At 45.1% G+C, this 15588-nt stretch overlaps 1 protein-coding gene across 1 annotated transcript in view; it reads left to right on the plus strand.

Moving 5' to 3' along the window:
- Positions 1-15588, plus strand: part of UBXN4 (UBX domain protein 4) — a 1313764-nt gene that overhangs the window by 355152 nt on the left and 943024 nt on the right. The window contains exon 4 of the mRNA XM_044074960.1: positions 8981-9099. Coding sequence (XP_043930895.1) covers positions 8981-9099 — 119 coding nt within the window. The remainder of the gene's footprint in view (positions 1-8980; positions 9100-15588) is intronic.

Here is a 15588-nt window from a genome sequence, read left to right on the forward strand (position 1 = left end):
CGATTGTCTAATTCAGGCAGAAAACAAGGACACTCTTCTACAGCATCTGGCGTTTGTAAAAAGGCTTCTAACTTGCCTAGGGTACACTATAAACGAAAAGAAATCTCAACTGGTACCCTCTCAAAAGATTACATTCCTGGGTGCAAGCTTGAATACAACTGCCCAGATGACTTACCTCACGCGAGAAAAACAAATCCAACTGATGACTTACTTCAAACAAGTGGCCACAAATACCCATTTATCTGCAAGACGAATTCTGCAGGCCATGAGGTTCATGGCTTCCTGCATTCTTCTAATTCCATATGCAAGACTGCATATGAGGAAACTTCAATGGTACCTAAAAGTTTATGGAGTCAACATTGTCACAGCCTGGAAACAATGATTCCCATCATTCCTTGCCTGCAGCAAGAGCTCCTATGGTGGGCAGAGGCCTGTCACCAAAACAAGGGACTGTCATTCATTCCACCCCCTGCCACCCAAACCCTGACTACAGACTCATCAGACTATGCTTGGGGGGACGCAGCTGGCAGGGAGATGCATTCAGGGCGAATGGAGCCCAAATCAAATGCACCTGCATATCAACCAGAAAGAGATACTAGCTGTACAGAATGCTCTGACAGCTTTCAAGGACTTTCTTCATCCAGGACAATTACTGATGAAGACGGACAACACCACAGTCATGTGGTACATAAACAAGCGGGGGGGTACCCAATCCTACCCCCTTTGCAGACTAGCTATGGCTTTGTGGAACACAGCCTTGACTTACCAAATACATCTACAAGCTCAATTCCTGCCAGGAAAGCAAAATACTCTGGCAGACTAACTAAGCAGAAATCTTATGGACCCACACAAATGGAAACTGGATCCGCAAATCTTCAGCATGTTGACACACAAATGGGGGAGCCCAGACATAGTTTTGGGGGGAGGCAAAAAGATCTATTAGTTGGACAAATTCTGCACAAGAATCCATCACAAAAAAGCTTGGAAAGCGGATGCCCTATCCTTCAGCTGGAAAAATCCATCAGTCTATGCCTTTCCCCCTCTGCCTTAGCTCCCCAGGGTATTACTAAAAGTTGGACAGGAAAAAACAAAAATGATTCTGATTGCTCCAGACTGGCCTTGCCAACACTGGTACCCGCTCCTACGCAGTATGTCACATCTTCTTCCGTTGCACCTGCCTCAGGCACCTTATCTATTGTCTCAGCAGAATTATCAAATTCTACACACTCCGCTCCAAACTCTGAATCTTGCAGCATGGCTAATCAACTAATGTCACCAGCTACATCTCTCAGCAAACCTTTTGATGGATGTCATTTTGGAGGCTAGAAGTCCTAGTACCAGAAAATCTTATGCTGATAAATGGAAAAGATTCTGTGCCTGGAATCGGGCACAAGGAATAAGCACAGGAATGCCCAATATTCCTCAGATTCTGCAATATTTAACTCAGATGCTTCACAAGGGCCTGTCTTTCTCTTCCATAAAAATCCATGCCTCTGCCATTTCAGCTCATTGCAACACAGAGCCACCCCTCTTTTCTCATCCCCTGCTAAAGCAGTGTCTCAGATGGGCCAAAAATTTAAAACCTCCCAGAAGAGCACCTACTCCTGCATGGGACCTCAATTTTGTGTTGTAAAAGCTCACCCTATCTCCTTTTGAGCCAGCTGCTACTGCGGACATAAAATTTCTCTCCTGGAAGACAGCTTTTCTTTTAGCAGTCACCTCAGCTAGAAGGATTTCAGAACTACAGGCTCTCAGGGCAGTGGAGCCTTTTATTATTAACTACCCGGACAGGGTAGCACTCAGGACCAATCCATCCTTTATGCCTAAAGTGATATCTAGTGTGGCTCTTATCAGACCATTCATCTGCCAGCTTTCTTCCCAAATCCACAGAACAAGGGGGAGCGGATTCTGCATTCATTGGGTGTATACAGACAATTAAGATTCTACTTGAACAGGACAAAATCTCTAAGAAAATCTGAGCAACTACTGGTGGCATTTGCTGCAGGAGCAGAGGAAAAAGCTATTTCAAAGCAGACTATTTCAAAATGGATAAGCCATTGCATTCGTTTCTGCTAAATGCATCATGGTAAACCTGTCCCCAAGGGGATCAGATCCCATTCCACCAGGGCTGCATCTACCTCTGCAGCCTTTCTCAGCAGGGTTCCTACCAGAGACATTGTAGAAGCTGCTACCTGGAGCTCAGTTCATACATACACCAAGCATTGCCATTTTCTTCTCTAAATTCAGAGCAGGCTTTGCCACTGCTGTCCTGCAGGGCCTTATAGCTGCTCCTAATGCTGTATAATTCCATCTTCTCCAAATCCAGAGCAGGCTTTGCCACTGCTGTCCTGCAGGGCTTTATAGCTGTATAATTCCATCCTCCCAACCATAGCTTTGGGATTCTACCCAAATGTAATGACTGCAACAGTGAAACAAGAAGAACATAGTACAGTTGTGTACACTTACCATAAATGTAGATGTTCGAGTGTATTCACTGTTGCAGTCCTGGTTACCCACCCGCCAGCCCCCTAATTTTCTCTTTTAATACTTCTTTCTGTTACTATGCTCAAAAGTCTTTTTGTTGTTGCTTTTATTTGGAGGTATACCCTTTGTGGTCTAAATTATATATGTATATATATGTATATATATAGCGTCGGCTGCATGTTTTATACCCCTGACGACCTGACGTCATGGAAGAAGGAACAGCAACCGATGCAGTACCCAATACTTTGTTAATCAGGCTGACTGAGGGCGACCTGCCAGCAGATTACCCAAATGTAATGACTGCAACAGTGAATACACTCGAACTTCTACATTTATGGTAAGTGTACACAACTGTACTTTCTTCGCACAACCAATTCAAGGCAAAAAATGATGTCTTTGCCTCCGACTACCGCATCCCAACGACAAATGGATTTACTGAGGTCTAAAAGCAAGACCACCCCAAAGAAAACTGTCTCTAGTGCTTCAGACACAGTTATTGAAATTGATGGAAGACCCTCTTCACTTTCATCAGGGGTAGCCGTAGCACTTCTAAAAGAAAAAGGGATACTTCCCTTGAAGTTCACACAGAATCGGATTCTGAAATTTCAGACTACCTTGATTCAGATAAGGAACAACAACCTCTCACCTCCTTTGAGGATTCTGATGCAGAGGAATCCATTCCTTTTGCCTCCCCCCCGAGGATCTTTCATTTGGGGAAACCCTGCACACACTCAGCATTTCCACTGGGAAGCCCAAGATTATCCTCAGTATAAGAAAAGACTAAGAGAGTTTCCAGATCTTCCTCAGCACAGATCCTTGGCCATCCCTCCTATTCTGCACTTTGGGGATGATTTTTTGAATGAATCTAGCCTCACCCTTGATGCCCTAACCCCTGCTCCTAGAAAATCTGACAGGTACTACAGGGTGCCAGATTCACATAAGTACTTGTTTAAAAACCCTGCAGCAGCCCCAGAGGTCATCACACATGGGCCCAAAGGGGCCAAGGCTAGCTCATCTAAAAACCCAGTTCCCTCTGACAAGGACTCGAGCTCTGGACAGATTGGGTAAGAAAGTGTACACCTCCACAGCCATAGCTAGTAGAGCTCTTAACTGCCAGTTCGATATGCTAAAATATCAACAGCACACCTCGGAACTTATGAAACAAAAAAATTAATCGTTACCTGACACTAATACTTCCAAAGAGTTAGCAGATCATCTGCAGTCTCCTTGTCAAGTCGCTAAACACTCCCTGCACTGCAGATTCAATGTCCTAGAAGCCTCAAGTAGGGCTGCTGTGGCAGGTTCGGTCATTAGGAGGCACCCATGGCTGAAAGAACAGCCACTGCCTGATCATGTAAAATCTAAACTACTTGATGCCCTCTCTGGATAAAGACCACTTGTTTGGATCAAAAGCTGAGGAGGTCATCAAAAAAGATGGAGGATAAAGCTAAATCTATGCAAACCGTAAAATACTTCCTCCAAGTTCAACCTCCCAGATTCAGCAGAAACTTTCCCTCTAAACACTGGTCTTTCCCAGCCCCCAATAGACAGGTTCAAGGGAGGCTTCGCAGGGACAGACCAGTTAGACCACAAAACCAAGGCCAACGAAGAACTAAGCAGTGGCCCTCCACCACTCCCACAGCAGGGAGTTCTAAGTCCATTCACTACTCTAAGAACGTGCAATGACTCCCACTCCCATCAGAGGTTAGGAGGAAGGCTATCCCTTTACAAACAAAATTGGCTGTCTGTAACAAAGGACCAGTGGGTATTAAAAATAATTTTTCAGGGCTACAAATTTACCTTCCAACAAGTCCCAACATTAGCAGGTTACCAAAATCTACCTCCAAATCAGTGGTCAGGAGCATTAAAACAAGTGCCACAGGAGCAAGCAGGAAATGTTTTTACTCCAGACTGTTCCTAGTACCAAGGAAAGAAGGCATTTGGCGACCCATCCTCAACCTGCCCACAACACCTTCCTAGAGGTCCCAAAGTTCAAAATGCTAACTCTTCAAAAACTTTTACCAATGCTGAGCAAAAATGCATGGCTAGCCACTCTAGACCTAAAGGATGCCTACCTTCATATACCCATAAGGGAGTCTTGCAGAAAATACCTACGCTTCAGAGCAGGTTCACAACACTTTCAGTTTTCTGCACTACCCTTTGGCTCCCAGGGTCTTCACAGAGTGCCTGGCCCCAGTGGTTGCCTTCTGCAGACAGAAAAACATCCAGATTTACCCTTATCTGGACGACTGCCTAATCCAAGCAGACAACAAAGAGAAGTTACTACAGGACCTGCTTTTTGTACAAACAACCCTAACCTCTTTGGAGTTCAACAGGAAAAAGTCAAACCTAAACCCCTTCAGGCAGATAACCTTCTTGGGCGCACTCCTGGACATATAGCCTCCCAAACAGCCTTCCTCTCACCAGAAAAACAGTGCTTTCTGCCAAATTACTTCTCCCAGTTAGCTCTCAGAAAAGAAACTCACAGCAAGGAAAATTCTGCAAGCACTGGGTTACATGTCATCCTGCATTCTGATGATTCCCCTGGCCAGGCTGCACATGAGGAAACGCCAGTGGTACCTAAAGAACCTTTGGTGCCAACACACTTAGTCTGTGGAGACCACACTCCCCCTCATTCCGTGCATAAGGAATGAGTTTCTTTGGTGGGCAGAGGCCTGCACTCAGAACAAGGGCCTTCCATTCACCTACCTAACACAAGGCCAGACTATCACCACAGACGCTTCAGACCTAGCTTGGGGGGCTCATTTGGGTACCCGGTGCACCCAAGGCTCTTGGGACCTCAGGCACCTTTACTGGCACATCAGCCTAAAGGAAATGATGGCAGTTCACAAGGCTATCACATCCTTCCAAGACCATCTCAAACCAGGAGTCCTCATAAAAACAGACGATACCACAGTCCTGTGGTACATCAACAGGCGGGGGGACACACAATCCTACCCTCTCTGCCGACTAGCACTGAGCCTCTGGCAGACAGCCTCCTCCATGGGCCAACACCTGATAGTCCAGTACATCTCAGGAGTAAACAACAACCAGTAAACAAACAACCTAACAGACCATCTAAGCAGAAACTACGTAGACCCCCACGAGTGGAAACTCTAAAAGGGGGCATTCCTCCAAATCACCCAGGCCTGGGGGACACTAGAGGTGGACCACTTCGGCTCACAACACAACAGTCAGCTGCATAAATTCTGCACCAGGGTGTCTCACCCATTAGCTTGGAAAGTGGATGCTGTTTCATTCCAGTGGACCAGTGTCTTCATTTATGCTCCCCCCTGCCCTTGCTCCCAAGAGTACTGCTCAAAATAAGGCAGGAAAGACCAAAATCCATCCTTATAGCACCAGAGGGGCCCAGGCAACATTGGTACCTCTTGCTGCTCAGTCTGACCAAAGAGCCTTACAGGCCCCTGCCGTTAACTGCAGATCTCCTGACACAAGCCAGAGGGGAGATTATGCATCCAGACCTGCACACACTCAGACTTTCTGCATGGCTTATCTCCCAGGGACCAGGGCTAGCCCACAGTTGAGCACTCAGGTCCTAAACATTATTAAGGAAGCCAGAAGGCCCAGCACCACGAAATCTTACTCAGAGAAATGGAAAAGAATTCAACTCCTGGTGTCCATCAAAAGGTCACAGCAGCTCCCAGCTGTCCCTCCCAGTTATTCTGGACTACCTAGTGGAGCTACTTAAGGGCCTCTCCTTTTCTTCCATTAAAATCCATGCCTCAGCCATTTCAGCACACTTTCATGCTGAACAGCCTGTCTTCTCTCACCCTTTGATTAAGCAATTCCTCAAAGGTGTATCTAACATTAGGCCCCCTAGAAGGGCACGCACTCCAGCCTGGGACCTGAACTATGTCTTAGAAAAACTGACATTGCCTCCCTTCGAACCAGCTGCATCAGCAGACCTAAAACACCTTTCCTGGAAGACTGCCTTCCTCTTGGCTATTACTTCAGCTAGAAGGGTATAGGAACTTCAAGCACTCATGGCCACTGAACCCTTCAGTATCTTCCATGCAGATAGGGGGTGTCTCAGGAGTAATTGCACATTCATGCCAGCATCTCCCCACCTTTTTTATAAACCCTTGGAATAAAGGGGAGTGAATTTTGCACACACTGGATGTGCACAGACAGTTAAGATACTACCTGGACAGAACAAAGTCCATTAGGAAGATGGATCAGCTGTTGGTTGGCTTCACCATAGGGAAAGAGAGGATGCCTATCTCCAAACAGACTATTTCAAAATGGATATCTCACTGCATATAGTTCTGTTACACTTTTCATGGAAAAGCTCCTCCTAAATCTATCAGAACACATTCCACTAGGGCAGCTTCTACTTCCATTGCCTTCCTTAGAGGAGTACCGACCAGGGACATCCTGGAAGCTGCCACTTGGACCTCGGTCCACACCTTCACCAAACACTACCACCTGCCTCTGTTCTCCAGGCCTTGGGCAGGTTCTCCTTCCTCAGCTTTGGGAATCCTCCCACAAGTGATGACTGCAACAGTGAAACATGAAGAACATAGTACAGTTGTGTACACTTACCATAAATGTAAATATTCGAGTGTATTCACTGTTGCAGTCTTATTTTCCCTCCCACCTTCCCCCTTAATCTTATCCTTTTTGGAGATTAACTGTCATTCTTGTGGCCTTGGGCCACCAGAGGTTCTTGAAAACATTTCCTTCAGGGGACTCTGACAATTTACGGCAAGAAAAACTGATGAAATGGCGCTGCTGGCTGCTGTCCTTTATACCACTGATGACGTGACGTCAGTCCACAGGTGACAGCACCCGGCACAGGGAAAAACCTTGACTCTGGTATTCGGGCTGACCGAGGGCTACCTAGCAGGGATAACCCACATGTGATGGCTGCAATAGTGAATACACTCGAACATATGCATTTATGGTAAGTGTAACACAACTGTACTGTCAGCTGAAGCAGTAGTTCAGTGAGCACTAAGCATGACGGTGCAAATAACATGTACAGAAAAAAATATATTATAGCAGTAACCCACGCCTGTGGTGTGGGTAATGCTGGATTTACCCACGGTTGGTGTGGTTTGGTCATGAGGGCGAAGCCAGAGTGACCAAACAAAGACAACCGTGGGTAAATTCAGCATTACCCACACCCAGAAGTGGGTTATTGCTATTATACAATGACATTATTTAAGAAAAAAAAAATACTTTTCTTAAATAATGGCATTGTGTAATGCCTCCTTGCTGCCCTTCTGCAGCTGTCTGGTATTCTGCGGCAGTTCTGATGTACTTACGCAGTACATCAGAGCTGTGGACAAAAGCAACGGAGAAAGCAAGATCTCCTTTGCTATTTACAAACTGTCTCGCTATGTTAAAGGAGTTCAACATAGCGAGACAGCTTTATAAAAAGCAACGGAGAATCTCCGTTGCTTTTTTTTAAAGCTGTCTCGCTATGTTAAACCCATTTAACATAGCGAGACAGTTTTGAAAAAAGCAACGGAGAAAACAAGATCTCAGTTGCTTTTTACAAAGTGTCTCGCTATGTTAAAGGAGTTTAACATAGCGAGACAGCTTTAAAAAAAGCAACGGAGAATCTCCATTGCTTTTTTTTAAGCTGTCTCGCTATGTTAAACCCATTTAACATAGCGAGACACCTTTAAAAAAAGCAACGGAAATAGGAAGATCTCAGTTACTTTTTTTAAAGCTGTCACGCTGTGTTAAACTCGTTTAACATAGCGAGACAGTGTGTAAAAAGCAACGGAGATCTTGCATTCTCCGTTGCTTTAAAAAAAGAGCTATACTAATGGAAAAAGTCTGGACAAACGGACCTTTTTCCATTAGTATAACTCTGATTTACAATGTGCACTCTGACCAATCAGCGTGCACGTTTTAGAATATTAATGGGGGGTCATTGTATAATGCATTTTTTCCATAGGCTGGTATGCTGTCTACATTACATTATTGCTGAGTCATTAAATGTTGCATCAACCTTTAACAAGTCTATCTTTAAGCATCTGTTAACTCTCTCTGTGCAGTACAGTTTGATTTTCAAATCAGGGTTTCTTTTCCCTGCTGGGTTAAACTCTTCATGGTACTGACTTAATACCAGAAGTCATTTTGGCTGCATATTGCACTTCACCTAGAAGAGCATTTTTACTGGAAGTATGAAGAGTGCACTGATATTGAGCTCCATACCATCTGAAGATTTTATTTTTTCTTTTGCTAAAACAAACTTAAATATCAGTACTGGTTAACTGAAGAGAAAATATGGCATTGTTGCTTTGTCCATTATGCATTTCTTAAATTCATGTAAACATTCTGGGAAGCAAGGCAAATATGTCACTGTTTCATTTGAATGCATTAAGATGGGTGGTCTGTTTAGTAACGTTGGTAATACTACTGTTTTATTCTATTAACATCATTGTGTCATACCTCGCTGCCTATATTTGATGCTTGATTTTCTTTAATGGATGTTTATTGGCCTTAATTCAATGCTGCATAGATCCAGTAGTCTGCATTCCATCAAGTTTCTTCATAGGAGACAATGGGATTCCTTTGGAAGTCATTGCTGGAAGTATCTCTGCGGAAGAGCTGGTAAAAAGAATTGAGAAAGTGAAACAGGTAACAGTATGACTGTGTGCCAACAACAGAACTTAAAAGATGGTATGCCAACTGAAAGAAATAAACCATTCATGTGTACTGCTTCTCCTTAGGCAGTTAGAAAAGATTTTCCATTGGTCATTAATTGGAAATACAGATCCTAATTCATTGGTTTGGATCTTACTTCAAGATGACTTTTGTACTTGACTTGTAATACTCTAATGGTAATTGTGGGTGTAAACTCTCTTTCCAGGATCACTCCACTGTCACTGTGATTCACTCATGTCTCTATAAATTCATCGATCCCCTCACATGCTCTACAACTTTTTTTTTTCCTAAAATAAGACATCTATAATTTAACATCAAAGCATTTTTTTTATTTAATATTGTTCTGAACGGGATGAGTATAATGTCTGATCTGATGTCAATTTTCATTCATTTGCTCAACAGTTGGGCTTGGATCCAACACTCAACTCTGCCATTACACTAGCTCATGGCCACCAACAAATTCTGGAGTTCCTTTTCCACCCATAATGCACTATGCCTACCATCCCTCAGATCTCTCTTGCCACCTACGTGACTAGACGTGGTTGACTGCAGCTCTCATGCTAATTAAGATAAGTCCGATTTCTAAAAACTTTAACACTCGCTTTGGTTAAGCTCTGACTATATTTTAAGAGTTTTTGTTACCCTTATTTACTGTTATTCACTTTTATTCCTCTTCATACACTTGCCAGTATATTCTACGCTACCATTTTTGGTAGGCCTATCCAACCCCCATTTATTATTTCCCGACAGGGGTTTTATTCTCCTCTAATTTCTTCTTTCTTTTCTTGATACACAAAAAAAAAAAGTCTGTGACTGTATTGTTGTTGGCTTTTTTTCTTCTGTCGTTCGTTATAAACTTGTTATTGCTGTTCATTCCAGTTACTGCTGTTTGGTTTAACTGTTTCTTGCACAATGTCTGAGAAAGGATTTAAAAAGTGTGAGAGATGTGGGCATAAGATGCCTTTTTCGGATGCCCCACACTCTGTCTCTCTACTGTTTAGTACACCTAGATCAAGATTGCAGAATTTGTCATGATTTCAGTCCAGGGGCTTTAACAGAGAGAAAGAACAAACTAATCTTAAATGATGTGTTGCCAGCTCCATTCTCAGAAGCCTTAACTGGAGTTCAGTCTCCAAATGTTAAAGCCAAGGACCCTTCAAAACAGTCTAGATTTGTAGAATGTTCTTAGTGTTTCACTGTTGCAGTCATCACATTTGGGTTATCCATGTCGGGGTAGCCCTCGGCTGGCCCGAATACCAGAGACTTAGTATTTCTGCGTCGGTTGCTGTTGCTTGAGGACTGATGTCAGGTCTTCAATAGTATAAAGTAAGGCGGCCGACGCCATTGCACCAGTCTTTCTTGCCATGGAGCCCGAAGCAGAAGCAGTTCACATGAGTGCCGGTCGGCCGCTACCTGAGTTTTCGTCTACCGATTTGAAGTTGAAGTCTTCTAAAGCTAAGTACTCCATTGGGGATCCTTTTTTCTTGCACTAACTGATGTCGGAAAAAGTTAATAATTGTCTCGCCTGTGGAAAGCAAATACCACACCGAGACTTCCACTCTTACTGCGTCACGTATTTAGGCCCAGACGACAACATCCCCCGGTGTCGCTTTTGTGCTATGTTCAGTGCCAGAACTGTCTGTCGTCTGGGCCTTATTGTAGCCAGATATTTTCGCTTACAGTCCTCGAATTCAGATATGGCTTCTTTAAGCCATCCGGCAGCAGATCTTAGGAAAAAACGTAAAGATAAAGACAGAGACAGCTCGCACAGGTCTAGACTTACCGATGACGCTTCCGTTAAGCTAGTCGTCAGTTCTCCAGTACTCAGTGAGGCGCTTTTGCAGCCCCTAATGCCCCCTTCTGTTAATTTGCAGGCCGCTACCGAGACCCTTACAGAATCTGGTATGCCGCAAAAGTCTTCTTCGACTAAGGATCCTGCAGTCGTCTCTACCTTGGATGGGTCCGGAGCCGCTGAGCAGGCACTGGCTTCCGAGCAAGTCCTTCGCACTACCGAATCTCGACACAGTCATCTTCTTTCTCAAATACTGTTCTTTCAAAAACGACAGAGTTTCTTAGGCCCCAGGGTATGACCCACACCAAAAAAAAACAGTGACCCAATCTCAGGTGCCTGCTACCTTGCCTCAGTCTCAAATGCTTAAAATGGCAGAAGACCTTATCATGCTGATCAGGGGAAGCCAAGCTACCCCCTCCAAAAGGAAAAGAGATCTGTCTCCTGTAGTTTTGTCTGAACAAGAGTCAGATGAATCTGAATATGAAGACATGCAACCCTCTCCACTTATGAGGATTCTGATGCAGAGGATTCCATTCCTTCAGCCTATCCCCCAGAGGAATTTTCCTTTGGGGAAATACTGCATAATTTAAGGGAGCATTTCCAATGGGAGAGTCAGGACAACCCTCAGTCTAAAAAGAGACTCAGGGAATTTCTAGATCTTCCACAACACAGCCCCTTGGCCATCCCCCCAGTCCTGGATGTTGTAGAGGATGTTTTCCTCGAATCCAGCTTGACTCCTGACACCCTTCCTCCAACTCCCAAAAAACCAGACGGGTACTACAGAGTCCCTGACTCACACAAATATATTTTTAAAAATCCTACAGCTGACCCTGAGGTAATTTCTCAAGGGGCAAAAGGGATTAAAGCAACCTCTGCTAAGAATCTCACCCCCTTAGACAGGGATTCCCGAGCATTGGACAGATGGGGTAAAAAACTATACACCTCAGCAACTCTTGCTATCAGGGCACGAAATTGTCAGATCCATATGGTGAAATTTCAGCAAGCTTACCTTGGAACTCCTTAAACAAAAAATGTCTTCCTTTCATGATTGGGCAGAATCTAAAGATTTACAACAGTTAATGTATTTTGCAAGTCAAGTAACTAAACACACCTTGCACTGTGGCTTTGATACCCTAGAAGCTTCTTGCAGGGCAGCAGTCACTGGATCTTATATTAGAAAGCATGCATGGCTTAAGGAACAGCCCCTGCCAGACCATGTCAAATTTAAATTATTGGATGCCCTCTTGCACAAAGATAACTTATTTGGCACTAAGGCAGAAGAGGTCTTAAAAAAGATGGAAGAAAAAGCAAAATCTATGCAAACAGTTAAGGATTTCTTGCAGGTCCAGCAGGCGTTGTCCCTCCAAACATGGGTCCTTTCCTGCTCCCAGTAAACCAGCCCAGCCCAGGCCCCGTGGAAACAGACTCCCCAGACAGCAGCCACAGGGAATGCAGAGATCTAAGCAGTGGACTACCTCCACTTCAAAAACAGGGAGTTCTAAGCCACCCCTTATGGTAAGAACTCTCAATGACTCACCTCCTCCACCCCCTTCCTTTGCCCACCTTCACTTACCCCTAGGAGGAAAGCTCTCCTTTCACTCAAGCACCTGGGCCACTATTGCCAAGGACCACTGGGTTCTGAACATTGTTTCTCAGGGATGCAGATTTTCCTTCCACACTCTTCCAACCCCAAAAGGGTTCCCAGATCTACCACCAAATCAGTGGTCCGATGCTCAAAAGCAAATCCTTTCCCTGCCCACTATGAGGGCAGTAGAGCATTCCTGCAGAACAGATAGGCTAAGCTTTCTACTCCAGACTATTTCTGTTGCCCAGAAAAGAGGGCACCTGGCGCCCGAGCCTTGATCTGTCCATTCTAAACACCTTCCGGGTGATTCCAAAATTCAAAATGCTCACCCTCCAGCAGCTGCTACCCATTCTCTCCAAGGATGCTTGGCTAGCAACCCTAGACCTAAAAGAGGCCTACCTCCACATTCCTATCAGGGAATCATGCAGGAAATATCTCTGTTTCAGGGCAGTATCTCTGCACTTTCAGTTCTCTGCAATTCCCTTTGGCTTATCTACTGCTCCCAGAATTTTCACAAAATGTCTGGTTCTGTCCATTGGCTTTTGCAGACAAATGAATATCCAGATTTACCCATACTTAGACGACTGCCTAATTCAAGCAGACATCCAGGAAAAGCTGCTCAAGCACCTGGCCTTTGTAAAATCCCCACTAACCTCCCTAGGGTACATAATCAACAAAAAGAAATCCAAACAGGTACCCTCCCAAAGGATTATATTCCTGGGAGCAGGCCTGGACACAGCATCCCAGATGGCATTCCTTACACCAGAAAAGCAAACTTTCTTGACAGCCTACTTCTCTCAACTAGCCACCAGATCCCAGTTATCTGCAAGGAAAATCCTGCAAGCTCTGGGGTTCATGGCATTTTGCATTCTACTCATTCCATATGGGAGACTGCATATGAGGAAATTTCAGTGGTACCTAAAAAGCCTTTGGTGTCAACACTCTGAAGACCTGGAGACTCTTATACCCATGATACCTTGCCTCAGAAAATATTTTCTTTGGTGGGCAACAGCATGCTCCCACAACAAGGGACTACCTTTCTCACCACCCCCCACCACCCAGACCCTCACCACAGACGCATCAGACTATGGCTGGGTTGCACACCTGGACGGCAGGTGCATACAGGGCCAATGGAGCCCACAGCAAATCCATCTGCACATCAACCAATAAGAGATGATAGCTGTCCAGAATGCCTTTATAGCTTTCAAGCCCCTTCTCTCCCCATGGGCTCTCCTGACCAAAACAGACAACACCACTGTGATGTGGTATATCAAGCAGGATGGGACTCACTCCTACCCTCTGTGCAGGGTGGCCATTAACATTTGGCACACAGCCTCTGTCATGCAACTCCACCGGTTAGCACAATTCCTACCAGGTTCTGAAAACTCTCTGTCAGACCACTTAAGCAGAAATCTTATGGACCCACACGAGTGCCAGCTCAACAAAAGAACCTTCACCCTAATAACTCAGAAATGGGGCACCCTGAAGGTCGACCTCTTTGCCTCCCACACCAACTATCAGTTCAGCAAGTTCTGCACCAGGGAGCATCACTGCATGGCTTGAAAAGTGGATGCCCTGTCCTTTCCCTGGGTCAGTGCATCAGTCTATGCATTTCCTCCACTAACTTTCATCCCCAGGGTACTGCTCAAAATAAAGGAGGAAAAATTAAGGACAATTCTTATTGCTCCAGACTGGCCTCGCCAGCACTGGTACCCACTGCTGCGCAGCCTGTCCTCACTGCCACCATGGCATCTCACTCAGATTCCAACCCTCCTGACCCAGAAGGAAGGAAAATTCATGCATCCCCAATTGCAGACCCCCAATTTGTCAGCTTGGCGTATTCCCTAACCCCCGATCAAGCTGCCAACTTTAGTAAACCGGTTCTAGATGTTGTACTTTAGGCCAGACGCCCTGGCACTAGTAAGTCTTATGCTGACAAATGGAAAGGTTTCTGCACCTGGATACAGGCTAAGGGAGCCAGTATGACACAGCCCTCCCTCCCTCTCATCCTGGATTATTTAGCTGACCTACTACACAGTGGTCTCTCTTTTTCCTCTATTAAAATTCATGCCTCTGCTATCTCTGCTCATTTCCCCATTGAGCAGCCACTTTTCTCACACCCTCTGATCAACCAGTTCCTAAGAGGGGGTAGCAACTTGAGGTCACCCAGAAGAGCACCAACCCCAGCTTTGGGACCTTAACTTTGTGTTGAAAAAGCTCAACCTGCTCTCCTTCGAACCAGCCTCTTCAGCAAAGCTAAAATTTATCTCTTGGAAGACAGCTTTCCTTCTGGCCATCACTTCAGCCAGAAGGGTCTCCGAGCTGCAAGCACTCATGGCTGTGGAACCTGTCATTATCTTCCTTGCTGACAGGGTATCCCTCAGGGCTAACTCATTCTTCATGCCCAAGGTGGTGTCCAGTGTGGCTCTCAACCAATCCATTCATTTGCCCACCTTTTCCCTAACCTACAGAACAAGGTGGAAAGGATCCTGCACACTCTAGATGTGCAAAGACAGCTCAGATTATGTCTAGACAGGACTAAATCCTTCAGAAAGTCTGATCAGTTGCTGGTTAGCAGGGGAGAGGGGAAGCCATCTCCAAACAAACCATTTCCAAATAGACAGCACACTGGATCCATTTCTGCTAGCAAGCAACACGGAAAGCCGCCCCCCCAAGAGGGGTTAGGACTCGCTCCACCAGAGCAGCCTCCACCTCTGCAGCTTTCCTCAGAAAAGTCCCCACCAGGGACATCCTGATGGCTGCCACCTGGACATCTGTTCACACCTTTACCAAACATTACCACCTGCCTATCTTCTCCAGATCCAGGGCAAGGTTTGCCTCTGCAGTCTTGCAGGGCATTCTAGCCAGCCCCTAGTTTTCTTGACTGCCTCCACCTATTTCCTCAGCTTTGGGAATCAACCCAAATGTGATGACTGCAACAGTGAAACACGAAGAATATAGTACAGTGTTCACTTACATAAATGTAAATGTTGTAGTGTATTCACTATTGCAGTCCTGGTTTCCCTCCCTCCCCCTTTCTTCTCTTTCTTCTTTTATTACCATTCTTCTTTATTGTTCTCCTTTC

This window comes from Protopterus annectens, chromosome 6.part0 (assembly GCF_019279795.1).
Source record: "Protopterus annectens isolate FY-2018-M chromosome 6.part0, PAN1.0, whole genome shotgun sequence".
NCBI lineage: Eukaryota > Metazoa > Chordata > Ceratodontiformes > Protopteridae > Protopterus > Protopterus annectens.